Source organism: Prosopis cineraria, unplaced genomic scaffold, assembly GCF_029017545.1.
Source record: "Prosopis cineraria cultivar Desert tree isolate PC_DT_omini unplaced genomic scaffold, ASM2901754v1 PC383, whole genome shotgun sequence".
NCBI lineage: Eukaryota > Viridiplantae > Streptophyta > Magnoliopsida > Fabales > Fabaceae > Prosopis > Prosopis cineraria.
In genome coordinates, this window is record NW_026555710.1 from 25,734 (window position 1) to 52,364 (window position 26,631).

At 32.2% G+C, this 26,631-nt stretch overlaps 2 protein-coding genes across 5 annotated transcripts; one reads left to right on the forward strand and one right to left on the reverse strand.

Moving 5' to 3' along the window:
* The first annotated feature begins 8,599 nt into the window (after window positions 1-8,599).
* On the forward strand, window positions 8,600-20,306 carry LOC129296676 (probable cyclic nucleotide-gated ion channel 5). 2 transcript variants are annotated; one of them, XM_054935259.1, is made up of 8 exons: window positions 8,600-8,814; window positions 10,335-10,487; window positions 11,645-12,227; window positions 15,359-15,571; window positions 15,749-16,044; window positions 17,738-17,849; window positions 18,506-18,742; window positions 19,407-20,306. In XM_054935259.1, exons 2-8 carry the CDS (start codon window positions 10,456-10,458, stop codon window positions 20,097-20,099), a joined length of 2,166 nt encoding a protein of 721 aa, XP_054791234.1. In that variant the 5' UTR covers window positions 8,600-8,814; window positions 10,335-10,455; the 3' UTR covers window positions 20,100-20,306. The 2 variants fall into 2 exon arrangements, with proteins under 2 accessions (XP_054791234.1, XP_054791235.1); XM_054935260.1 differs by lacking the exon at window positions 8,600-8,814 and adding an exon at window positions 8,971-9,408.
* A 724-nt stretch (window positions 20,307-21,030) lies between these two features.
* Window positions 21,031-24,680, reverse strand: LOC129296678 (transmembrane 9 superfamily member 10-like). Of its 3 annotated transcripts, XM_054935264.1 has the most exons (9): window positions 24,424-24,680; window positions 23,583-23,690; window positions 23,342-23,506; window positions 23,149-23,258; window positions 22,939-23,050; window positions 22,743-22,855; window positions 22,506-22,656; window positions 21,440-22,394; window positions 21,031-21,267 (listed from the first exon to the last, which is right to left on the reverse strand). In XM_054935264.1, the coding sequence occupies exons 1-9, from the start codon at window positions 24,535-24,537 to the stop codon at window positions 21,182-21,184; spliced, it is 1,914 nt and encodes a 637-aa protein (XP_054791239.1). In that variant the 5' UTR covers window positions 24,538-24,680; the 3' UTR covers window positions 21,031-21,181. The 3 variants fall into 3 exon arrangements, with proteins under 3 accessions (XP_054791239.1, XP_054791237.1, XP_054791238.1); XM_054935262.1 differs by having other exon boundaries at window positions 21,031-22,394; XM_054935263.1 differs by lacking the exon at window positions 23,583-23,690 and having other exon boundaries at window positions 21,031-22,394.
* Between the last annotated feature and the right edge of the window lie 1,951 nt (window positions 24,681-26,631).

A 26,631-nucleotide genomic window follows, 5' to 3' on the forward strand; every position in this document is an offset into this window, starting at 1 on the left:
ATTTTGCTTGTTAACCCTAGCTTTTATGTAATATTATTTTCTTTTTTTTTTTGTGCTTTCAAATTATTAAATGGACTTTACTAGTTAATTAAATTGGATCAGTATATCAAGAAAAAAAATCAGTGCATGATATCACCAATGTTATCATGTATTTGGAATTCAAAATTCAAAATCAGAAAAAGGAAAACGTATAATGATTATAATTGATATATACGATCAATCAAAGAAACAAGTGAGAACATTATTTAAAAAAAAAGAAAGAAAAGAAAAAAGAAACAAGGATGGAATGAAAATAAATCGATAGTGAGAATTAAAGGAGGACCAATGAATCATCATCATCATCAATTGGGTAAGTTTGGAAACAAATCTGGATAAGGATGCTGAATTATATCACCATTAATGTCATGAATATTCAATCAATCAATCTCTATTATAAAAACAATGCATTCTTCTTCTCTCTTCCATGCACAAGAACCCTATATTTCTCTCCTTCCTTCACTATTGCTTCCCGGGTTACTCCATCATGACCCGTTTCAACATGGGAGTAGTGTTTCTCTGTGCTCTGGTGATATTCTCTGTTATGACCGCCGAGGTGGCCGTCGCCGGTGGTGCCGAAGGAGGACGAATCAGCTACATGGGGACCACGACGATCAATCATGAGGGTGACCCAGATCCAAAGCTTGGTGACCGCCATGCTACTCTGTTACGCGCGCACAGAATAATGGCTCAAGCTAATCCATACACCAGAGGTTGCAGTCGGATCAGCCGCTGCCGCACCTCCCCGCCTCGCAAGCTTCTCTCTCATTAATCTCTCACCCATCTCTCTCTCTCTCTCTGTTATTCCATGATCGTCCTTACCATTATCATATAATATACATATGAATGAAATAAAACTATTCCATCTCTCTCTCTCTCTCTCTCTCTCACACACACACACACAAACACACACAGAGAAATTTAATGTCTTTTATCAGTTTCTTTCATGGTGTCTAGTTTAAAGAGTGAATCGAGGGTTTTGGACGTCGGTGTCAAGTTAAATTGAATGATGCGTGGGTTGATGGCAGACCTGCCGTTAGAACCCTTTAAGAGTATACTTATACATGTGAAAGAGACTATGGCGCTTAGACATGCATGAGGTTTTGAGTTTGAATTCTTCTGATTAAAATATTTTTTTTGGGCATACTCATTCAGAATCATAAGATATTTTTAATTTGAAAAATGTAAAACATTTTGTATTTTTTAATGTGTAAACGATTTTTTTCAGAAATACTTTTAATTAGAATTATAATTAATAAAATTTTTTAATTGAGATAACCTATTAAATAAGAATAAAATAAAAATCATTAACTAGCTTATTGAAAAATATAAATTAATTAAAAACGTTTTCATAATATTGACGGAAAAAGAACTAGTAAATCAATATAACTGTCATTTTTCACAAATTTAGATTTGGTGAGTGATTTAAATATACTAATCAATGGGTGTCTCATGTGATATGATAACAACAGTGTCATAGATCATTTTATCATATAATATTTAAAAAAGTATCAAATAATTATTTTGTCATATAATATTCAAAAAACATTAAATCTTAAATTTTTAGATGAGATATCATAAGTAAGGAGTGTTTTGTCATATCGATTGTTTTGAATTTTTAGATATATATATATATATATATATCTTAATAATTTTCAAGTATTAATAAAATATAATAGTTGTAATTGAGATACTCACTAAATTTAAATCCGCAACAATAACCTGCCTATAAGTTTAAATTCTCGTGTAAATTTCCGTTTTCCCCCATATTATACCAAATTGATCAATATAATTAACCACGCCAGTAATTATCCACGTTACCAATATCAATATTGAACAAATAAAATATCAGCTAAAATATACCTTTAATCCTCTAGTTTTATATAAGGTTTTAATTTAATTTTTTAATTTTATAAAATATCTTTTTAGTCCTTTAATTCTAACATTGTGAATTTTAAATGATTATTTTTTGTATCAATCATTGTTATTTAAAAAAAATTAAACTTAATATGTCAACATTTGAGAATATTTTGTTAATATTTAAAAATTTATTGTAAAAGTTTGTCAAAATAAAACTAACAATATTAAGATTAAATGATTAAAAAGATACTTTATAAAATTAAGAGACTGAAATAAAATATTGTGTAAAGTTAAAAGATTAAATGTATATTTTAGCCTAAAATATTTAGATCTTGTAAGTTTACTATCATTCTTAAAGAGTGTCTTGTGTAAATTAAAAGAATAAATATAAATAAATTAAATACCAAATTTAAAGGACTTAAATTTATGGACTCCTTTTTATTATAAGATATTCGCATATATCATTTGTTGCCTTCTAAATAGTACTAGGTGGTTAACAATTGTGTGCTTCTGTTTTCATTGACTCTTATTTTCAGTGACTCTTAATTTGATATTTTCGCTATTTGTCTTGTTTTACCTTTAACCTACAAAACCATTTTGTTCGTAGTCAGTAAAGGTGAGCATTCAGTTGATTCAGTCGGTTGGGTTTTAATTTCTTTAAAATTAATTGATCGAATTATATAAAAAATTTAGATCGAATCGAATCAAAATACATAATTAAATTGAATTAAAATTGAACTGAATTTTAATGATTCAGTTTGATTGATCTATTCGATTTATGAGCTTTGATTTGGGTCTATGAAATTTAATTGTTCATGTATTCTTCTATCCAATTTTTTTCCTTAATGTTGAAGGCCCAACAAAAAAATAACAATCTTATACGATAATTTATGAAAAAATTAATAAGATTCAGTACTATCACATTAAAAACTAAATTATAGAAATAAAAAATTAGAACATCACATTAAACCAAAAAAATACTATTACTACAAGTAGTAGAAAGATGTTTTTTAATCATATAGATGAAATTTTTATCACATTTTCAAAAATATGAAAGAAAAAATATATATAATTTGGTCGGTTCGGTTTATTTGCTTTTTGAATTTTTAGACTGAATCGAACCTGATCAACCAAAATTTTTATTAAAAGAAAATTAAATCAAACTGAAAAATCGAATAGACCGAATCAAATAGACAAAATTTAATTTAATTTGATTCAATTTTTGATTTCAATTCGGTTTTATTCACTCCTAGTAGTCAATGGTTTTTATTGAGTCTTACTTTAATATTTTGCTAGTGCTAGTTAATTAATAGGGGTGCTTTATTTTATTTTCCTCCAGAAATCAGGATTGATGTATGTGGGATCCTATTTCATGCTCATTTGACCAACTCACTAAAATTAAGGTGACGTAGTTAGAATAATAAAATTATTTAAAAAATAAATTATTTTTTATTTTTACCTCTAAATTTTTAAAAAAATTTTAAAATAATGGTTTGATATGTGTGAAGATTTTTATAATGAATTGAAATATTTCACTTCTTTTTAAAATTTATTGGAGGATATTTTAAAATTGTGCAACAATGACATCAAAAATAAAAAAAATAAAAAAAGTGACTTATATAAAAGACTGAAAAACCTTTCTTACAAATTCTATTTGTCTTTTTTAAAAATAAACGTAATATGTTAGTATTTAAAAATTTTTTATAAATATTTAAAAGTTAAATATAAGATTTTTTTGTAAATAAAACTAACCGTATAAACATTAAAAGATTTAAAAAAATACTTCATTGAAATTAACCAACCAAAAACTGAAATTTTAGCCTTTTCCTTAATGACTTTGAGCAATGATTACTACTACTGTTATTTCAACATTTGGTTAATTATTAATTAATTTATTTATGCATCATATACTGGGACGTGCCCAGTTGTCCACGCTATAAAAAGAGGGGGCAACTGTCGCCTAAAATTTGCAAAACTTGCATTTTTTTAAGGTCAAAATTACACTTGCCTCCTTAAAATTGCAGTTGCTTCTCTTTAAAATTATTATCAAGCATATACATATATATTTAAAATATTGTTTACTCTTGTATTTATGAAAGAGATGAAATAAAGATATATTTTTTAATTTTCATATAATTTATTTATATGTTATTTTAATTAATATTTATAATTGTATTTTTTAAAAATGTTAATATTTTTATTTGGTAAAAATTAATATTGCTCCCATTACTACATTTTTCTGAATCTGCTGGCGATCATATATATTCAAAATCATTTTTTAATAGAAAACTGAATTATCATATATGATGATCATCTTCTCCCAAACTCCCACCTTCTTGAAGGAAAGAGCAAAGAATGATCAAGGATACAAAAATTACTTACGAGAGTATAAGACCAATGGCGGATGGAGGGAAGACCAGTAGGGCAGTGGCCCCCCTAATTTTTTAAAATTTTTTTATATTATATAAGTGTTGCATACTTTTACCCCTCCTAAATTTTATGAAAATTTTGTAGTATATATATTTTTTAATCTTAACTCCTCTTATTTTTAAATCCTGACTCCACCCCTGTACAAGACAACTATGAGAAATATATAATTAGCTAGCAAATGAGCATGATGATTGATTAATACACATTGCAAATAATTAGTTGCCAATTATTGAGCAAAAGGATGATTGCTACACATCCTTTAGTAATTGATAAGTTAATAGTTTTTGTCTAATAAATGTCAGGCGCAATAAACCATTTATTAAGACAAGGCCCGGTCTATTTCGAGGCAAGTAACCCTTAAGGCTTGAAAATGGACTAAACACGGAAGACTATTATTTGGACGTGGAGCCATTATCTCTGCAAGTGCCTCAAATCTTGCAAGGCTTTTGATTGGATTAAGTAAACGTTGAGTTATAAAGAAAACATGACTCTCGAGACTTAGGATGGCTCAGTCAGGTAGATTGTTCCTTGAATACCTTGAAACTTGGGACACTATGCCATGTATAATAGATATTTTGGCATACAAGCTTTAGATGTTGTGAGACCAATAGTATAAATATAGCTCCAAAGAGGAAGGAAAGCATCAATGAAAAATTAAGAAATCACTCAAAACACTTCGTTACTCAAATTATTTTTAGATCGCTTTGTAGTTAGAATTCATTTTACCTTTTAGTTTCATTGTAATCATTGCAGTATTTGCAACTTAGTTCAGTAACCAAATGTAGTTTCTCAATTATTTTTATATCTTTACATTCGAGTGAATTGAGGTAAGAAACTTAAGAATCCTTTAATTATATCTAAGGTTCTATATCTCTGACACGCCTGGTACTTGTTCAAATTCATATTAGTTTCCACATAATCAAAGTTAAATATATAGCACATCCTCTTAAAAATTATTTTTTCGCAACAGCTTAAAACTGATTGAAATATAATTAAAAAAGGCCCAAAATAATCTTTTTAGTTGCTTTTTGGGATAACATCCCATGGATGATTATATTACGATATTATCTCTATAACAGTACACTTGACTCATGTGAAAGACCTCATAGCTTAACATACGTGTTGACATAATCTGCCATGCATTAGGCTGAAATTAACTTGATTATGAGAATGAGAGTGACAATGGTCAAACTCTGCTTGTTACCTTGGTCAAAAGGTCTTTAATCATAACCATTTCATTGACCACTTGTTTGGAAAAGAGTTAGACAAGACGAGAAGAGGATCCAAATCTTCAATTCTACATATTTGGAAATCCTCGTAATAATGCATCAGTCACGCAGATTCAACCAAACTCCAAGTATACATGTACAAGTTACTCTTCTTCTCTTGCATGCACAAAACCCTAATAGTTAATTATTCTCTCTCCTTCCTTCACGGGTCCGTCTTCGGTCCTCATCCATCAAATAAAATCTGGGCCATCCAGATTTTATTTGAATGGCCCAGATTTTTTTATTTTTTTAATTTAAATTTTATTTATTAAAATAAAAATTTATAATTTCTTTATAAATAGATTTATCATCAATCTTGATAGTACTGATTTCATTTAGGTGATCTAATTTAATATCATAATTTCTTAAATTGACTATCTACTATATACTCTGGAGTTTGGACCATCCATATTCGATATTAAATGTTTATTTGCAAAGTTTAAATTTAAAGTTTTTATTTTTTATTTTGATGAATACAATATTAAAAGTAAAATATATAATATTTTAATTATAACTTTTTAAAAATATTTTTTAAAAAAATTATAAATTAAAAATTTTAAATCTGAACTGTACAAAATACATTTGAATAATCAATATATAAAGATATAAAAATATTATTATTAAATTAGACTTTTCAGATTAAATATAGACTAAATTAATAAAAAAATATTTATTAGAACTTTTTTATAATTTTGACAAATTTTTATTTTTTAAAAAATATAAAATAAAAATATTAAATTATTTTTTAAATCCAGACCATCCAGATTTTAATCTGAATGGTCCGGATTGCATCACCCTGATCAGTACCACGGTGCTCATCACCCAAGATGGTTCACTTCCTTCACTGCTTCTTCCTGAGTTTACTGTATTATGATGATCCGATTCAACACCATCTGAGTGTTACTCTGTGCTCTCCTGATATTCTCTGTTATGACCATGGCGGCGGCCGCCATCGTGGACGGTGCCGAAGGAAGTGCCATCGGCCACATTGGGACGACGACGACGATCAATCATGTGGGTGACCCAAATCCAAAGCTCGATGACGCCACAGTACTCTGTTACGCATACACAGACTAATGGCTCAAGCAAATCCATACACCAGAGGTTGCAGTCCGATCTTCCACTGCCGCACCAACCCCCCGGCTGATCGGAAGCTTCTCTCTCATTAATGTCACTCATCTCTGTGTGTGTGTGTGTGTGTGTTATTCCATGATCATCTTAACATTATTACACACACACACACACACATATGTATGAATAAAATAAAATAAATTATCCATTGTCTTTTGGTGTCTTCCTCAGTTTCTTTCATGTTGTCGAGATTAAAGAGCGCATGAGGGGTTTTGCATGCGTCAATGTTGAGTCAAACGGATGCATGGATACTGATAGTACTGTGATTAGAACTCTAACTATTTATAATATTAATGCTATATACACATACACACAAACACACGCATATGTAATAAAGAAATTGGCTCATACCAAGGTAATGAAACCCTGACCATTGATTAAACCATTTGAGATAGTGATTGAGAATCAATAGTTTAAAACTGTAGTTGAAATGTCAGTCAATTTGGTCATGGTTAAAATGATAGTCTAATTATAAAATACAAAAAATATTTATATATAATTTAAAAAAAGAGTAATATTTAATTAAAAAGATATTTAGCTGAAAATAAATAAAATTTTCATTTATAAATCATACATAATCCAGCAAAATAGTATTACTAAAACACAAATGCGACCATATTGTTATTTTTTCTTTATTTTTTAACAAAAAACTTTGCTGTTTTAGGCTTGATAAAAAGGAATATATATATATATATATATATATAATTCAACTCGGTAATTTGTCCAAAACTCTTGAACCAATCAAAGGGTTAGGTGAATGGTTTACTAATTTGATTAGTCAACTCAAATTAAGTTTTAATACCATGATTCATACCGCTTTTAAAAATTATATATCTTTTTTTGTGCTATGCGCATGATATATAATAATAATTCTTAAAATTTTTTTGAAGATTATATTTATTTTCTTGACATATAACTTCCGTTGAAAAATGGAAGGAAAAAAAAAAAAAACAAAGAACGAAAAGATTACATGAAATATTGCGTGACACACGGCCACATGGGAATCTTCTTTGTCGCCATCGCTTTCCGTCCACCGTCGAACAGCAAAGTGATTTATTTATTTATTTTTGGTTTCGATAATTTCAACCTTTCCACTTTCATGGAAGCTCTGGCTTTTCACAACATCACTTGTGGCCATTATATTAAATTATATTGGGCAAGTTGCAGCTTTTCACCCTCAATTATATTCAATTAATCAATTAATCACACTAGTAATTATACACGTCACCAATAATATCAATATTAATATAATATATACTCTTTAGATTTTTTAAAGAATAAAATATTATTGATTCACAAAATAGTTTTTTTAAAAAAATAAAAAAAATGAAAACAGAACCAAACAAAACAAGCACCAATAACTAAAGTACTTAATGTGGCTCAGGGATTATCATAAAATTTTGGAAAAAATTACTTTGATAAGAATAATCTAAATATATACATACTAAACTTATAATTATTTTGAAGTTTTCTTTATTAAAGTTATTAGATATTACTACAGAAAGTCCGATGCCATATTAGTTACTGCTCAAGAGTTATTAATTATTATTATCATTTATTTATTTATCATTTAAACAATTTTAATAATAAATATTTGGTAATAATTGATAATTTTAATGTAAAAATTAATGATTTCATTGAAGACATGAGAACTGAAAAGTATTCTTGTGATTGCAAGGTCTTCCTACATTGATTACCTGAGTTTCATTGTAAATATTTAAAATAAAAATATAAAAATGCATTTTTAATACAAATCTATGGAAAAATAAAAATTGATACAGTGTTCATACATCGATCAGACCGATTGTTACAATTTTCAGCTTTGTGGGACGAAAGGGTGGCGTTCGGACCTTGGACCCAAACCACAGACCGCGTCCTCTTTCGTTTTTCATTATTTTAAGTTAAGAAGGGCAGTTCGTTGACCTTTTATCGAAAATCTTGGTGTAATAATTTTTGCCCCACAAGAATTAGTAAAAGATATTTCTGATTCTGATTCTGATTTCATTTTCCGTCTTCCTCTTCATCTGCTTCTGCTTCTGCTTCTTCAAGTCCTTGCAACTCCCTGGTTTCTTTCAAAGGATGTTCCGCTGTATGTTGTTTGCTTCCTTCTAACTCTCCGCCTTTTGCTTCCCCAATCAATCGGAGTCACTAGAAGATCGAGTTTCTGTTCACGAAGTCCCAGTTCTTTTTTTTTTTTTTTACTCTGCATGTTTGTTTAAATTTGACGGAAATAGACGCAAGCAATTAGATTTTAATTTACTTTGCAGGATGAGGCTGACAGTTTTTGGGGTGCCTTTAGCACTCGTGGTTGAAGTTGGGTCATCGTTAATCTGCAAAATCATTTTGTTCGTAATCAGTGATTTTAATTTTTTTCCCCCGTGGTGAACTGGTGTTAGTGCTTGTTAATAGGGGTGCTTTTATTTTCGTTCAGGAATGACGTGGGGTCCTACTTATAAGTCATGACCATGAAAAAAGCAACCCTTGAAAATGGAATTGTAGGTCAAGAGAAGGGCACTATTTAGATAACCAAGATATCTACCTATGGGTATGGGATCTATGAGCCTTAGGTAGTGGTGAAGCTGTTTAGACGGATTGTAGAGTGCTTGAGCTACGAATAATAATAAATTGCACAGGTGCCTTACTTTGAATGATCTGGGCCACTCCTATAATGGAATCACAAATGGTAAGGGGAGATGCTTAACGTTGGTTTTAATGAAATTATTCTTGGTCGCACCTGAGTTTAATTATAAGGATTTGCTTCTCGGACTTGTTTTGATGTAAGTGTTGATAGAGTATGGGAAGTTAGGAGGAGTTAAGAGGATGAGTGAATTGATTTTTTAATTATAGTAGTCACTTGTTCAGATTTAGCAGGGAGCTTTACAGATTCAGAGATTCCCTTGCTCCCTGCCGATCCTCTTACGATAGCACTTCCAAATTTCTTTTAAATTTTACTTTATTTTCATTGATTATGTTCATTGGAGGTCTCTAGTTAAACCTAATTTCATGTCTGCATCCTCAAGAAAATGTTTTGTAATTTAGGCACTTGACTGTCTACTTGAAGGAAGCAATGTTCATGCTTGGATAATTTGATTATCTTTGCAGGATTTTTAAATCAGTCAGGATTTTTTCCTCACTTGTATTTGGGTATTTTAACCAGCTTCTAAGTTTTACATTTATTTCTATAAGTTTAATGGATTTGGGACACACATCTAATCAATTCAAATAAGACTGGTAATTACAAGCAAATGGACTAGTAAATTTAAGTGTCATGCATAGTTATATTTTGTTGTATGCAATAATGGTATCTGTTGGTGCAATCATATGTGGATACTTGTATATTTGTTGTAAAATTGTAACCCCTGGAAAGGGTAGACATGACCATAAGTGTTTACTCGTGTCAGGGCATCCTCATAACTGCTGGAAACGGTAGACATGAGCATAAGTGTTTACACGTGTCAGGGCATCCTCATAACTGCATGATTTTTGTTATTCGAACATGAAAGTGCTTCAGACTTTAGCATGAGGTCCTTAGTGAACTTTTGGACTTTGAGCATGAAGACAGAAATATTGACGGTCATTATCTTGAATTTTTATGTTGTTTGGATGCAGATTGATATATGATAAATTCTTGGAAGATGTTTGACCGTGGTTATAAGACATGGGTGATCAGCTGGAAAATTTTCTGAGGTGACAGATATATAGCTTGTTGCAAGATAACAGTCGTTGAGATATGAAGGAGAAGAGAGTGACTAACATTTATAGGTATATACTTTGCTCACTTTTCATCAATGTATTTGAGCAATGATTACTAATTACTGTTACTCAACATGGTTATTGCTTTATTTATGCATTCTGTCATATAAAATGAAGGACTATGGTCTAATGAAAGATACTTTGAAAAGTAATAAATTTAAGCTATCATCATTTCCAAATTCAACCATCAGTTTCCCAAGCAATTTTGTCATATGGCAGTGTGGTTCATTGATTTTAAAACTGTTGTTCTTGTTGGGGGAAAAAGTAAATATAAGTGATTCTTCATTGGTCTCTTGTGGTTTTTGTCAACATAAAAATTTAGGTTACATTCTTTGACCTTGATGTTTATTGATTATATGATAGAGACTAAGGTAGCTTGGGTTGTTTTATTGAGGCACTTCAGTGGGTTATTTTTCCTTCGTCAATAACTGGTCATTTGTGATGGTTTCCCACCTTGCTTCTGTGTCCAGTTGTTGGTATTAGAGCTAGAGGTTACTGGCTTCCAAAACGAACTACTTGTGGAGAGTTTTGGCTCCATAGGAAGTTGAGTAAAGGGTCACAGAGTCTAGTTGCGGGGATGCTGACTCTTTAAAGAGCGGCCAATTGATAGAGAAAGTAGTATAGGTTGCCTAGTCTCACATTAAGTAGTATGAGCTGCCTATGATATACTTAGATGAATTGATTTTCCTATTTCAATGGCTAGCTTTTTACAAGATATTCTGCGATGCTTGGCTGCCTATCATTATGATGTGTTTTCTTCTTCCAACATGTGTCAGAGACCACTTATAGGAATATGGCATACACTTCCAGAACCTCTTGATTTATTTATCAATGATCAGTCAATGTTTCTATCATTTAAAAACTATTAAAACTGATGCCATTGGCAGGGTCTATGATTATACATGAGAATTTTTGTAGTCAAGTTGAAATATGGTAGACTTTGGGTCATAGGCCTCCCTTGCCAGCTTAAAAAAAAGAAAAAGGAAACCTGCTATAGTGCTGTATGTAACTAGTATTTGATAAATCATATCCCTGTTTCTCCACCTTGCTTTTGTCTGATCATAGATTGAATTTATGTGCCCTGTTTATGAATATGCAATTATTTTTCTACAGTTTAAGCTGCAGAATGTGATCTATTTTTCTGGATTCTGTTTATTCATTTATAGGTTGGATGACCTGGACTCTAGGCTCTCTTCATCTTCTGATACTCGAGTTAAGAAAAGCGGATTTAGTATTGAGAAATTAAACCATGGTAGCCATGCAAACACTGCAACCTCTAGGTCTTTCAGAAGAGGAATGATAAAGGGATCTGAAGGACTGAAGTCAATTGGACGATCACTTGGATTCAGGGTATCCAAGGCAGTGTTCCCTGAAGATCTGGAAGTATCAGATAAGAAGATCTTTGATCCTCAAGACAAATTTTTACTCCTATTGAATAAATTTTTTGTTGTCTCGTGCATTTTGGCTGTGTCTGTTGATCCATTATTTTTCTATCTTCCTGTCATTGATGATCCATCGAACTGCCTTGGCATAGACCGAAAGTTGGCAATCATAGTTACCACCTTGAGGACAACAGTTGATGTTTTTTATCTTATGCACATGGCTCTTCAATTCCGCACTGCCTATATTGCCCCATCATCTCGCGTCTTTGGACGGGGGGAGCTTGTGATAGATTCAACACAGATAGCCAAGCGATACTTGCTGCGGTATTTCATTGTTGACTTTCTATCTGTGTTGCCCTTACCACAGGTTAGAAAGATTGGATTAACTCAAATCAATCTTTCATTCTATTCAAATTATTTGTGACTGTTTTCTTTGGCATTTATAATTCTTCTGTATCCATGTTTTGTGTACAACTTTGTCATTTTTCTTGTTAGATTGATGCGGTATTATATCTCAGCTTCTGTCAGCTTCTTGCTCGTGTTTGTGTTTACTTCATGGGTTGTTTTAGGGGATTCTACTTGTGGATACTGGAAGAGTTTTACTTCATTAAAAATGAGACTTCTCACTATTATTTTCTGTATTTCTTTTGGAATTTTGGATTCATTAGTGCTGGTATTTGCGTCAACCACAATACCGCATGAATGAGTTTTTGCTAAAATGGCTCATAAAATTGGTTGTGTCTTTTGGTTGTGATATTATGGCATTAAGAATTTAACTGAACATGTTTCTACCCCACGTAGTTCTGATGTAACTTTTGTTTGACTTGTGCATTTGCCCTTTACTATATCCAAAAAAAAAAAAGAATTTAACTGAACATTTTCTATATTTAGAAATATTCATGTCATAAGTGAGTGGTGTTTTTTTAAGCTAGTTTGTGAATGTCAATCATCTTGATCTTGGCTTTTTGATTCATGATTATTCTATATGACATTTGATTAATGGAAAATTTAAAGATACCTAGTGATAATGCCCAGCTTAATTTGTAGACTGATTGGTCATATGCTTCGCCTTATCCACTATGGATGGTACTTAAATAATAAGAGGGAGAATATCAATGAAGGACTACTAAAATGATTTAATATCAAATAAGGATTTCGACAGATCAGATACTTGTTAAAAGTTGAATTAAAACTTGAATTTTTACTTGTCAATTGTTGATGTTTACTTGTTACAAGTTGTTATCTAATATTAAATCATTTCAGAGGTCCTTCAATGATATTCTCCCATAATAGGATTCGCTTCATATAGAGCCTAATTCATTTGAGAGATCCATTATAGCCATGTAATGTTTGATTTCAATGTCAATAATAATGCACTTAGATGCAGGAGAACAGCAGCTACTTCAAAAGAGAAGAGACTGAAAAATTAGATGGAAGGATTCTGAATTCTGATTTATACATACATCAGCTTATTGTATACCTTATGATTAATTATTTACAAAGAGATGCCCAATGTGATGATCCTTCCTTCCTTCCTTCCTTTATTCTTCTAATTAAGGATCAAGCTTGAGAAATCTACTGCTTGTTTATGATCATACATAATGTTTCTATCCACAGATTAACAATAGGGAAAATGACAATTAGGGACCCCCTAAGGCCATCAATTACAATTATGGACCCTAAATTATTGAAATCCCAATAATGAACCATATTTCTTGCTTGGAATTAAAAAAAAAAAAATTGTGAATAGTCTAAAATGTCACTCAGAAGTGACTTTAGTAAATTTTCAAGTGACTATTGTATATTCACAATTCATAAACACTCTTAAAAAGTTTCAAAAATGAATTTTAGTTTCACACTGAGAGACAATCCATTCCAACTATTGTTTTTTTGGTTTCCCAACTGAGATGAACAACTTTCCCATCCCATGATAGTAATTTCAATAGTGCCATTTTTTTATTTTCCAAGTTGTCTACCTATATATTAATAAGCATGACAATTTACAAATGATTGGGTTCATATTCAGAAATAATTTTAGTAAATTTTCAAGTGACTATTGTATATTCACAAGTGCCCTTAGAAAATTTTAAAAGTAAATTTTAGTTTCATACTGGGAAACGATCTGTTTTCAGCTATCGTTCCTTTGTTTTCCAACTGAGATTAACAATATTTTTATCTCATAATAGTAATTTCAGCAGTGTCATTTCTTTATTTTCTAAGTGGAGGATAATTTTGTAAACTCATGTATATTTTTAATTCCATGTAAAGACCATAGTTTACTATTGGGATTTTAATAATTTAGAGTCCTTGATTGTAATTAATTGCCTTAGGGGTCCGTAATTGTCCATTTCCCTTAGAGTGTGTTTGGTTCAAGGGGAGGGGAAGGAAGCGCAGCGGTTGTTTTTAGTATTATCTTGTTTGGTTTTGCTAGAGGGGAGGGAGGGGGGTTTTTAATGACCCTTTGTTTGGTTCAAGAGGGGGAGGGGATGGGAGGTAATAACTAAGGAGAAAGTAATAATTAATTTACCATTGTATCGTTTTTATGTTAATTTTTAATTATTTACTTTTATCATATAAATTAATTATATTGATCTGTACATGCAAATATGCAATAAAACTTCATTATATCAAATACATGAGTCTCATGTTATAAAAAATGTAATTTATTTTTTAAAATAGATTACTTTGTATATTTATATGTAATAGAGGAGGACAGTATTTATATGTAATAGAGGAGGACAGAACTTGTTGTTCAACCATGCACTCGCAAATCTTGCATTTTATTTATATTTTTCATTCGAAATATTCATCATTATTTTTCACACATTATATTTTATTGTTCTAACATTAAACATTCAAAAAATTAGAAGTAATAGAAATATTGAAAAAATATAAGAGAGATATTAAAAAAGAAAAATGAAAAGAAAGAAAAAAAATCATGAGGGCTGTGAATGGGAAGGGAGTGGCAGGAGAAGTTGCAAAGTTGAACAAGGAGAATTTTCTTTTACTATGGGCATGTACGGATACAAAAATTGGATGAAGATAAATTAATCAAAAAATTTAGCTCAGGGGAGGGGAGGGACATTTTGCCTCCCCTCCCCACCAAATTTTTCAAACCAAATGAGGGAAAGGAGGCATCTCCCCTCCCCTCCCCTCCAATCCCCCCCAACCAATCACACCCTTAAAAATATGACTCACCATTTGTAAACACACTTTTCTTTTTATTAGGCATCCTCTTTTCATGTAACAAATATATACTTTCACAGTCATAACTGATTAACTCAAGGTGTCCCAGTCTTCAATGTCAAGTTAGGTATTTATTGTCAGGTTAATAGCATGGATGTTCTTTTGTAGCTAATGCTACTTTTAAAATTTTGACTGTCGTGTATGGCCTTGTGTCACTAGTATTTTTGCATTGCCATATTGCAACTACAATTATGCAGATTTTATGAAAATGCTAAATTTTCTCTGCTCTCTTTTTCCTGTCCTTGTATGCAGATTGTGGTTTGGAGATTTCTTCAAAGATTAAAAGGATCAGATGTGTTAGCAACAAAGCAGGCCTTGCTGTTTATTATCTTACTGCAGTATGTTCCTAGGTTTCTCCGGATGGTACCCCTGGCTTCAGAACTTAAGAGAACAGCTGGTGTCTTTGCTGAAACTGCATGGGCTGGTGCTGCAAATTATTTGCTGTTATACATGCTTGCCAGTCATGTAAGTTTGTGTTTTTCTTTTTGTTATATTCACTTCGGCTGGTTTTCTCTTCCTTTTTCAACTTTATCTATTATGCCTTCTCGCTCTAATGATTATGCTTGCTATCTAGCTTGATAATACAGTAGATGTGCAAATTTTTTTTATTGTATGTTCTGTTCCGTCAATGGCTCTTTGCAGATAGTTGGGGCTTTTTGGTACTTGTTAGCTGTTGAACGCAATGACTCATGCTGGCAGGAGGCATGCAAGGAAGGGTGCAATAAGAATTTCTTGTATTGTGGTAACCAGCGTATGGAAGGTTATAATGACTGGAACAAGACAAGTGATCAAATTCTTAAGGAACATTGTTCTACAGATGACAATGCGCCTTTTGATTTTGGAATTTTTAAACAAGCATTGTCATCTGGCATTATTTCATCTAAAAAATTCGTGTCCAAATACTGTTACTGTTTATGGTGGGGGCTTCAGAATTTGAGGTGAGTACTATTACTACATTCTTAACATTTGCTCTATATATTCTGCTTGAACTGAAACTTTCTTTACATTGTGTTTTTGTGGAAGTTATGACTTCTCAAGTGAAACTTTCTTTACTATATATATCCTTTCACTCCAACAAATTTTACTATATTTGTGGCTGTGCATGCGCATATTCACATGTTTGATTATAAGAAATGAATTTGTTGGTGTAAAGGGAACCAGACATAAAAACTGCCAATAATTGTATTATTTGTGTAGTTGGTATTTTGAACTCTGTCTCTGACTGCCTGTAAATATTCCTAATGGGGATGTTCCATGTCTCTAATAAAATTGATAACTTAATGAATAAGGTGACCTTATTATCACTTTCTGCTCCAGGATAAGTGTGTGGCTCATAAGTTACGCACAAGTGCATTCTTTAATTTGAATTGTATTTTTTATATTCTTCTATCTCAGTTCCAGGATATTTGCATGGTTTTTTTTACTGTGTTTTCAAGTTAAAAACACTGTTTTGGAGCATAACTTGCATTAATGTGCAGTTTTTTCTGTGACTTAACATTCATAACAGAAGGTATTTTGTAATATAATTATAAATAAGAAAATAATTAAGAATTAGTTACTGTTATAGTATACGATATTAGTAGGATTTAGATAGGATCTGGATAGATTCGGATATCTGCTAAGAGAATAATACCTATAAATAAGAGGCAGTAGTGTACTTGATTTACAATAAGATCTTTGTTATTCAGATTGCTCTTTGCTCCCGTTATCCCTCTTTCTCAACTAAATTCCATAACGCAGTTACTGAGTTCAATTAATTTTGCTGGATTCTAAAGAATGCTCTCGTTGTTTTGTAAGGAGTATAACATCTTCGTGTATGTTTCGTTATTTGTTATTATTATTATTATTTTTTTACTTTTTTGCTTTAAAAAAAATTAGCCCTTTAAATAGTTTGTGTTTCACTTGTATGGTGAAAAGAAAAAATATTGCACAAAACATTGTTATCAGTTCAACATGCAAGTAATCTGACTTATGTTTGGGTGGGAAGTTTATGCTTGAAGTCGATTTTGTTAACCAGAGGGATGGTTTTAAACTTATCCTTTCAATACTCGAGTTTAGAAGTTTGGGAGGCAAATAATTGACTTTAGGTTGGGTAAATTGGTCAGTAAATGAGACACAAACTATTCATTAGAATTGTGCCAACTCACCTGTAAACCTCTTTATAGGTATAAAATATATTATTTTTAGTTCCTTGATAATTTTTTTTCAATTTTTTGATGGTTTGTAATCGGTTTCTGACATTCTAATATTCCTTGTTGTTTCATTTAATCAAATTAATGAGATAAATTGATAATTTTTTTTTCTATAAACTCTCCTCGCCAAATGTGGTTCATAAAATGGTTTTGTAATTTTATCTAGCCTTTTATTTTATTTTATGAACAAAGTAATGAGGATTGGGTTAATAATTAAATATCAGTTGACCCATTAAAACCGATACTTTAAAAGCTTATCCAGTGAGTAATAACCAAATCCCTTTTTCCATTTGTCTAAAGCCTGAGCATATAGGATGGTCAAATGCTCAAGGCTTGTAATTGTTTCCTCTATCTTCGATACATCTCTTGAACCCATGTATATTCTCTTTCGATTTTATAGTTACATGCTAATAATATTTTCCATTGGAACTCACTACAGCACGCTTGGCCAGGGGCTTCAAACCAGCACTTATCCTTGGGAAACTATATTCTCAATAGCGCTGGCCATATTTGGTCTTATCCTCTTTGCGCTTCTTATTGGTAACATGCAGGTATGCGCAAGATCAGGGATTTTAACATATTTTTGGTGCAAGGTTGTTGGAACTCATGTGGTTGTATAATTTGCCAAGAAAGGAGATTGCTGATGCCCATAGATTTATATTATTCATGTCAAATTGCTGGCTGTGCATATGAATCATTAGTACATTCATAGCCATAATATGTATGATTATTAAGTGATATTGAATGTTGCAAATTGCAATCAATTTACATTCATGCACAGAGTGGGCCAGTGAGATTACATGTTACTGAATGATATTCTTATCATAAGGGAAAAAAAAAATGGCATATTGAATGGTTTTGTCAAGCAAGTACAGTCAGCCTCCGGATGGAGAAAGTCATTTACATGGAGGAAAGGCTGATCGCATTCTATTTTGATTTGATGAGTAGTGAAAGCATGTATAGTCGAAGATGGAACACTACTGTTGTTTTGTTCTGGAAGTTCCCTTTTCTGAATTGATGAACTGGATATTGGTATTCATATTGACAAATAATTGTATGCATCCTAAATAGGTTCAAAGTAATTCTTCTGTATTAAGGAGCTAAATCAAATACACATTCACCACTGCAAAATTATGGTCACAGAATTATCAAGAATAGATTGTTAATAATCAGATATTGATGTTTCAGTGTTTTTCCATGATTACAGACGTATCTTCAGTCTATTACCTTAAGGCTTGAGGAAATGAGAGTCAAAAGGCGTGATTCAGAACAGTGGATGCATCACCGTTTGCTCCCACCAGAGCTGAGAGAACGGGTTAGACGCTATGATCAATATAAGTGGTTGGCAACACGTGGTGTGGATGAAGAAAGTTTGGTTCAAACACTTCCAAAGGATCTTAGAAGAGATATCAAGCGTCACCTGTGTCTGGCTCTAGTGAGAAGGGTATGTTATGAATCCTTTGAAAAATTAGAGACGTGCCATAAAGGACCAAAATTCACACAAAGAGAAACTATGTTTAATCAGATAAATATGTGATTGTATGAGCTCACCGCTAGCCATATTTATAACTAAATTAGCCCCCGTTTTATTGTTGTATCCTCCTTTTGCATGAATATTTTTATCTATGTTTTCTCCCCCAAAATAATTCAATCTCTTCAAAATGAGAAAAGGGGGGTTTTTTTCTAGCTCTTCAATGTTCATGTAGATCCCTTTTCACTGGAAGCTGTACAGAATTTATATCTTAACGGAGCTTTTTACAAAAATGTTGTTTTATCTACATTTTTTGCTAGCATGCTATTTATGAAGCATCCAGAAGCTTTTCCCTTTTCCAATTAACTTAATGTCAAATGGAAAGTGTCATCTGGAAAGCACAAAATAAGTGGTATTGGATAGTTTTGTGCTATCAATCGCTTACTTTATATTGGGTTTTTATCTTTTAAGCATGAAGTCTATTATACTGCCTCTTGAAATTTGCTTCTATAAATTCTTTAGAAATCTATTGTGCAATTCCTCTTTAATGGATCTCTTGGACTTTTTCTCTTCTATACTCCCCAGTTTTGTGCTGGAGTATAATTCGTGGCCATTAATTTTTTCTTTGCATTTTTAGGTTCCATTGTTCGAGAGTATGGACGAGAGATTGCTTGATGCCATTTGTGAAAGACTGAAACCGTGTCTATTTACGGAGAATACTTACATTGTACGGGAAGGAGATCCAGTTGATGAGATGCTTTTCATTATTCGTGGTCGGCTCGAAAGTGTTACAACAGATGGCGGGAGAAGCGGATTTTTTAACCGTGGTTTCCTTAAAGAGGCTGACTTCTGTGGGGAGGAGCTTTTAACCTGGGCACTGGATCCTAAATCTGGTTCTAACCTCCCAACTTCTACTCGTACAGTTATGGCATTAACAGAAGTTGAGTGCTTTGCCTTAATCGCTGACGAGTTAAAATTTGTTGCTAGTCAGTTTAGACGCCTTCATAGTAGACAGGTTCAACACACATTCCGGTTCTACTCACAGCAATGGAGGACTTGGGCTGCCTGCTTTATCCAAGCAGCATGGCGGCGATATTCTAAGAGGAAGGCCCTGGAGATTCGTCGAAAGGAAGAACCTGACGACTCAGAAGGAACTCACAGCAATGCCGGTGGCAGTTCATACAGCATTGGTGCTACCTTCTTAGCCTCAAGGTTTGCAGCCAATGCTCTTCGTGGCATACATCGCAATCGGAACGCTAAGACTGCAAGGGAGTTGGTGAAACTGCAGAAACCTCCAGAACCTGACTTTACTGCTGATGATGCAGATTAGATTTTCTTGTATAATTACTTGCCTGAAATACTTGTTGTATTGACCAAAACACTTTTGATTGGATTTGTCAAGAAACTGTTGTATAAGAAATGTATTATAAATTCATGTCAGTTATTGTATTGAGACATGGAAAAGATGTTAAGGCTCTTGCCTGTTCCCTTGTAAATCCAGCGTTAGTCAAACGGACAGTTCTATTATGTCTGCCAAGGATTATGTTATTGATGCCTTCTTCTGTGTATCAGTAATGGTCATATGTTGGTTGAGTTGGTTTCTTTCAATGAACATGCGGCATCCTTAGTTATAGCGGATCCATGAAAAAACTATATATGTATATATATATATATATATATGTAATCAAGCGTTTGTGTATTCTATTAAATTAGATTAGTTTGGTTCTATGATAAACGTGTGAACAGCTCTTGCAATGGACAAAAAAATTAGGTGAGTATGGTCTTCAAATTCATTAGGACCAAAATATGCATTCAAGTTCAAAGAGACTTTACAGATGTATTTATAAATCATTCACTAACAAGATCATCACATTGACAATCAGATTTGATCTCGAGACTTTGGGAATTATAGGCTAAATTCTTAGGAATTGGATGCTGAGTTTGACACACACAATTAGTTGGCACAACGAAATCCTCAAGTGGAATGATTTGTTACCACTGGAACACGCTCCTTTGCAAGTGGCATACGTGTAAAAATGACAATGAAAACACAAATTTCCCAAACCCCAATAAAATTTATTTGAAAAATTCTACGTAGGTTGCAATTAATTATTTTATTTTATTTTATTTTTTTGTTTGGGGGTGGGGGATACAAGGAGGGAAGTTTCACAATTGTAATTGACCCAATTTTGATTTGAACGATCCAAGTCTCGAAGATAAAACATGAGCTCAACATGCTTACAAGAAGGAGAAACACCAAAAAAAAAAAAAACACTAAGATAACAGAGATATTTGAACAAAAATCGTATACGCAGAACAAACTAATATTGTAGAGACTAACAAGAATTTCCGCCTAAGCTTAAAATTGGAACCAATGGAGAGCCACAACTCTCCGTTCTAACTAAAAATGCATTAACGCTTCAAGAGGTGATTTGACCATCCATACATTTGCTCCACGTGGCAAGAACTAGTCAACTTTGACTGATGAATAGATGAGCCTTGTGAAATAGAAACATGCATAGAACCCAATTGTGCCAGTCAGCACAAAGAAAGCATATGAAAGAATCAGCATATATCCAAAGTACAGAATCCCAGACACTGGCTTTGTGATCTCAAGCTTTGTGAAGAAGTAAAAAGCAGCATAAAGGAAAAGGTAAAGTGATGATGAACCTGAAGTCAGATAAGATCTCCACCACCAGCGATAGTCCTCACTGCACAACTGGAAGTAGCAGAGAACTACTGTTATCTCAGCGCAAGTGACCAGCAATATGAGGAACACAATGAAGAGGAAACCAAATATGTAGTAAAATTGATGTAACCAGATTGATGTGAGAATGAAGAATAGCTCTATGAAGACAGCACCAAATGGGAGTATTCCTCCTACTAGAATAGACAGCACAGGGTTCATGTACCAGGTCTGCTCTGGGATCTGCCTAGGTATCTTATTTGTCTTTACTGGATCCTCGGAAACTTGCTTTCTGAAACCCACATAACCACCCATGAAGACAAGTGGGAATGAGATGCCAAACCATAGCAGAACCAGAGCAAACATTGTTCCGAAAGGGACAGCCCCAGAAGACTTCTCGCCCCAAATAAGAGCATTTAACACAAAGAATATCACAAAGACAATAGCAGGAAACATGAAGGCTGTTTTCAGAGTGATCTTTCTCCAATCTGTGCCCTTGAACATCTTATAGAAACATGCTGATGAGTATCCAGCGAATGATCCCATGGAGACCCAGAGCACGAGCATGGCCGTCATCAACCCTCCTCTGTTTGAGGGTGAGAGAAATCCAAGGGCAGCAAAAATCATAGTGACAAGAACCATACCAAAACACTGGACACCTGTTCCAACATATACACACAGTAAGTCAGATTTGGATGGAGGCCTGAAAACGTCCCCGTGCACAAGTTTCCATCCTGTCTCTTCTTGAGCTTCTTCTTGTGTCTCTAATTGGTTATAGTTAGAGATATCACGGTAAAGTGTTCGCAACATTATCATAGCCACCATGCCCGACAAGAAAATTACAATCAGTAAAGAATTAATAATGGAAAACCAGTGAATCTGATCATCAGCCATTAGGAGATAGGTATCCCAGCGAGAAGCCCACTTTATATCACTCTCCTACAAGGCAAAAACACTTCACATAGTTAAATGAAACCAAGATCAAATCAAAACCGAATCCTCAGTAGCAATGAGAAGTAATACAGTTACTTAAAAGTTGTGGTAAGTAACCTGGAATTCAACATCATACGTTAGAATAATTTCCTTCTTGTCTTCAATCTCTTGAGGAGCTTCGGAATTGGTGACTGCCCTTTTTGCATGGGGATCACAAGTAGTTAAGCGGATATTCTCATTCCATTCACCTTCATACTGATGCTTTACACTGTATTCACAGAAATTATATTGCAAGTACAGCCAGCCATTCACTAGACTAATATGCAATCATGTGGAAAAGAATTATAATACAACCTGAAAGGTTTAACCTCAAAGCCTACAATCCTTGACAACTCGGTCAAGGGATCTCTATGATATTTCACCACAAACGATAAGTGGTTATGGATAAAATACTTCTCTTCCTTCATCTGTGTATACAGTTGTGCACATTCAAGAGATCAAAATAGATTCAAGCCAATGAACAAGAGAAAGTTATTCAGCTGGTACTTACTCCAGCATACTGTCCTTTAAGGCCAACAAGAAAGCCATGCAGATAAACCATGGAAGATTCATCATGATCGGCCCTTCGAAGAGGAACAACTAAAGGAAGGTTATCAAGAATCCTGCAACAATGCAAGAAAGGAATTAAAAAAAATGGTCACAACTACATAGCAGCTTTAGAGCAGTATAAATTTGAACTTTGAAGTCATTAATGACTCACATATTCACCCGATATTCATCATCTATCTTTTGCTTGAACTCTTTGGCTGTTTTTGCATCAAGAGTTAGACGACAAACAACATTGCACATCTGTGGCTCTCTCATTTTAAACTGGGAAATTCAAATTGTTCAATAAATTAAAGTGATTGAACCAGAGGAAGAATCACGGAACCATTCCACACAATTTAACTCACCACATAGGGCGAGTTTTCAATGCGGTCACCCCGAAGAACTTCTCCTAGATTCTCTGCACTGTCAACAATGTGATCTGGGCGACAATAAGGCAGTGAATAGTGGGAATAAGGAAGCTGTGTTTTTGTGGATGTCAACTTGTTCACTTTCACCATCAACACATCTCCCTGCGACCAATGAAAAATAATCAAAACTATTAGGATTATGATTAGAAAAAGATGTCGTATTCTTTTGGCCTATCACCTGTTCGTGAATGGACACCGAATCAGATGAAGCTATCAATTGTGCCAGCCTAAGGCCTAAGGAATTGTTGGGGGTGCCAAATTTAGGTGGTGACAGAGACTGATTCATCTAGCGTAGTTGACAACAATCAAGCATTTATTAAAAAAAATAGAAAACAGATATACAATTCTACTCTTGACAGAAGCAGAATCACTGTAGAACAGCCAGGGACATACTATGAGAATCTCTCGTCAAGTTGTTGATAATCAAAGAAAATATATGTCATACGCACAGGAATGTAAATTAATCTCCTCAGTTTTTAATTTTTTTTTTTACCAAACAACTCTCTTGGAACCCATATGTCTTTTCTAAAAGAGAAGTCTTTGGATTTACTTTACTCCATAGGTCGAAACTTCCCTCCCACTTTTGTTGTTATTTATTTCCATTTACAGGTGGAATCTCAAGTTTTTCTTAGATTTGAGCTAAAATTTTAGTTTATGAGATTAAGAGTTGCCAAGTTGATAATTCGATAAACATTTATACGGATAAGAGTTATTATCCGATTAAAGCAGAAACGAAAATATTTCATCTAAAGGACATAATTTAGACATCATTCTTTGTCTTTTAGATCAATAAATAATCATGGATACTCCTTTGTTTATTAAATTTGAAACTTCTACCATTGTCAGAACTTAGAAGTGTGTTGAACTTGCATTTAAACCAACAAGTTTCTATTTTATTGAAAAACAAAAATCATTACCCCTCGCCCAAGGAAAAACAACAATGACAAACATGCATCGCAAATTGACGTAAAGCTAATAAGAAATAAAGATTCATCAGAAGACGAATAAATTGGAATCACCTTCTGGAAATCTTGAGGTGTAACTCCAGGGAGGTAAAAGCAATTGACGTGATGGAGAAGGAGCAAAATACACAGAGGGATCCATTGATGACGAGCGAGAGGCCCTCTCGCCATTTCTTGGAAGTTAAATTCCGATCTTCTTCACTTTCTCTAATTCTCTTGCTCTGACTCTGTACGTTGTGTGGTGTTGTGAATTGTGACGTGTGCCTCTCTGTCTCTCTCTGAACTCTCTGGTTCGTTTTCATAACGGAAAAGCATTTTGGACAAGAAATCGCCACAGGGACACAAGTGTGAGGATTTGCGAGACATTTGCCTGGCTAATTGGTGTTTTCTTCGCCGTCCGATTCATGAATCTCGGCGATGAGAGGTAAAGATTCGAGTTAACAGTTTTAACGGTTATGAAGGTCATGTCACGTTGTAAATTGCAAGATTGACTTCAAAATTAGTGAAAAAGTATATATTAGAGCTTTCATGTGAAATCAATTATTTTTTAAAATTTAATATGTGATTTAAACTCCAAAACTATATGTTTAAAATTGATTTTAATCCTAAATTTTGAAAGGTATATTTTAAATTTTAAAATATTAAAGTTGAGGCAATTTTGCCTCTATTATTAAATTTCAACAAGTGTTCATTAGTTTTTTTAAAAGTGTAGTCTAATATACGATTTTTACTAAATTTCACTCTCTGTCTATCTCCTACATTGATGTAATGAAAGTCACACATTGAGCTCCAATTTAACGACTGTTTGTTTAAACTTTTAACAATAGGGATGAAATTGTTTTCAACTTAATTATTTAATATTTAAAATGTACTTTTTAAAAATGTAGGATTCAAATCGCCCCTGAATTTATAATTTAAAATTTAAATTATATATTAACTCAATTTTTAATTATATTTAATTACATTAATAGAATTTTGGCATATTTGGTGGCGATTTGATTTTTATGACTCTCATATTTTCTTCCAAGGGTAAATATGGTTTTTGATTCCCAGTGGTAACTATAGGTTTCGCAAATTACATGAGGCATGAAAAATAATCATATCATTCATGATTTATAAATAAGAAAAAAAATATAACTTTTGGTCCCTACACTTTACGTTTTGATCCCTATACTTTGCTCGTATTTGCTATAAATTTCTGTACTTTTTTTTGTGTTATAGGTCCTTATATTTTCATTCTAGTGTTTTAGGTTTCTAAATAAACAAAATGAACAAAGTGCAGGAATCTTAAATGAATGTAAAACACTGAAAAATGAAAGTGTAGAGATATAAAATATTGAAAAAAAGTATTAGGACCTATGACAAAATATCAGCAAAGTACAAGGATTAAAAATTATGTTTTTTCTATAAATCATATACATAATCCATAACATAATTGCAATGTACCCTTATTTTCTGTGTGGCATTTAATTTTTTTTAGTTAAACTTGTTATTTTAATGGGAGTTAAATAGAATTATTTATCATGAAGTTTTTACAAAATCAAATTGTTATTCATCCAAGTAAGGTTAAAATGTATAAAACTCCCTTAAATTTTGAAATAATTATATGTAACCCCTCACTTTTAGAAGTTTAAAATGAATCTCCTTAATCTTTAATTTATTTTTCAAAACACCCAGGTTGATTATATTATTTTTTTTATAAGGGTTAAAATGTTATTTAACTAAAAAATATTGTTAAACAAAATTATTATATTATAAAACTATTTATAATCAATTTTTTATAGTTTTTAGATAGTTAAGGCATTAATAACAAAAAAGATGTTATTATCACTATATAAAATTTTAATATTTACAATTATATTAATTTTATTGATTTTTTTAATTATCAGTGATGCATAGTTTTATTATTTTAAAGGATAAATTTTTATTTATAATTTCATGTTAGATTAATGTAATGCATGATTAAAATATTTAAATTTTATATGATCATAATAACATTTTTTTTACTATCAATATCTCAACTATTCAAAAATATAAGAAATAATTTTTCATAATTCTATAGTATAATATTTTATTTAATAATATTTTTTTTAGTTAAATGAGATTTTAACCCTTATGAAAAAAATATAATTAACAATATGAACTTTTGAAAAACAAAATTAGAAGTTACACTCTCGGAGGATCAATTTAAACTTGTAAAATTTAGAAAGGTCATATACAACTTCCAAATTTAAATTTTTTATATAGTTTAGCCCTCAAATAATA

Excerpts from the sequence above, each read along its gene's own strand:
- LOC129296676 (XM_054935259.1), top strand. The coding sequence starts at position 10,456 with ATGAAGGAGAAGAGAGTGACTAACATTTATAG. Across the intron at positions 15,572-15,748 it reads TATACATGCTTGCCAGTCAT|ATAGTTGGGGCTTTTTGGTA; the intron begins GTAAGTTTGTGT and ends GGCTCTTTGCAG. Across the intron at positions 16,045-17,737 it reads TGGGGGCTTCAGAATTTGAG|CACGCTTGGCCAGGGGCTTC; the intron begins GTGAGTACTATT and ends AACTCACTACAG.
- LOC129296678 (XM_054935262.1), bottom strand. The coding sequence starts at position 24,537 with ATGGCGAGAGGGCCTCTCGCTCGTCATCAATGGATCCCTCTGTGTATT. Across the intron at positions 22,856-22,938 it reads TTAAAGGACAGTATGCTGGA|ATGAAGGAAGAGAAGTATTT; the intron begins GTAAGTACCAGC and ends CTGTATACACAG. Across the intron at positions 22,657-22,742 it reads TTTGAGGTTAAACCTTTCAG|TGTAAAGCATCAGTATGAAG; the intron begins GTTGTATTATAA and ends CTGTGAATACAG.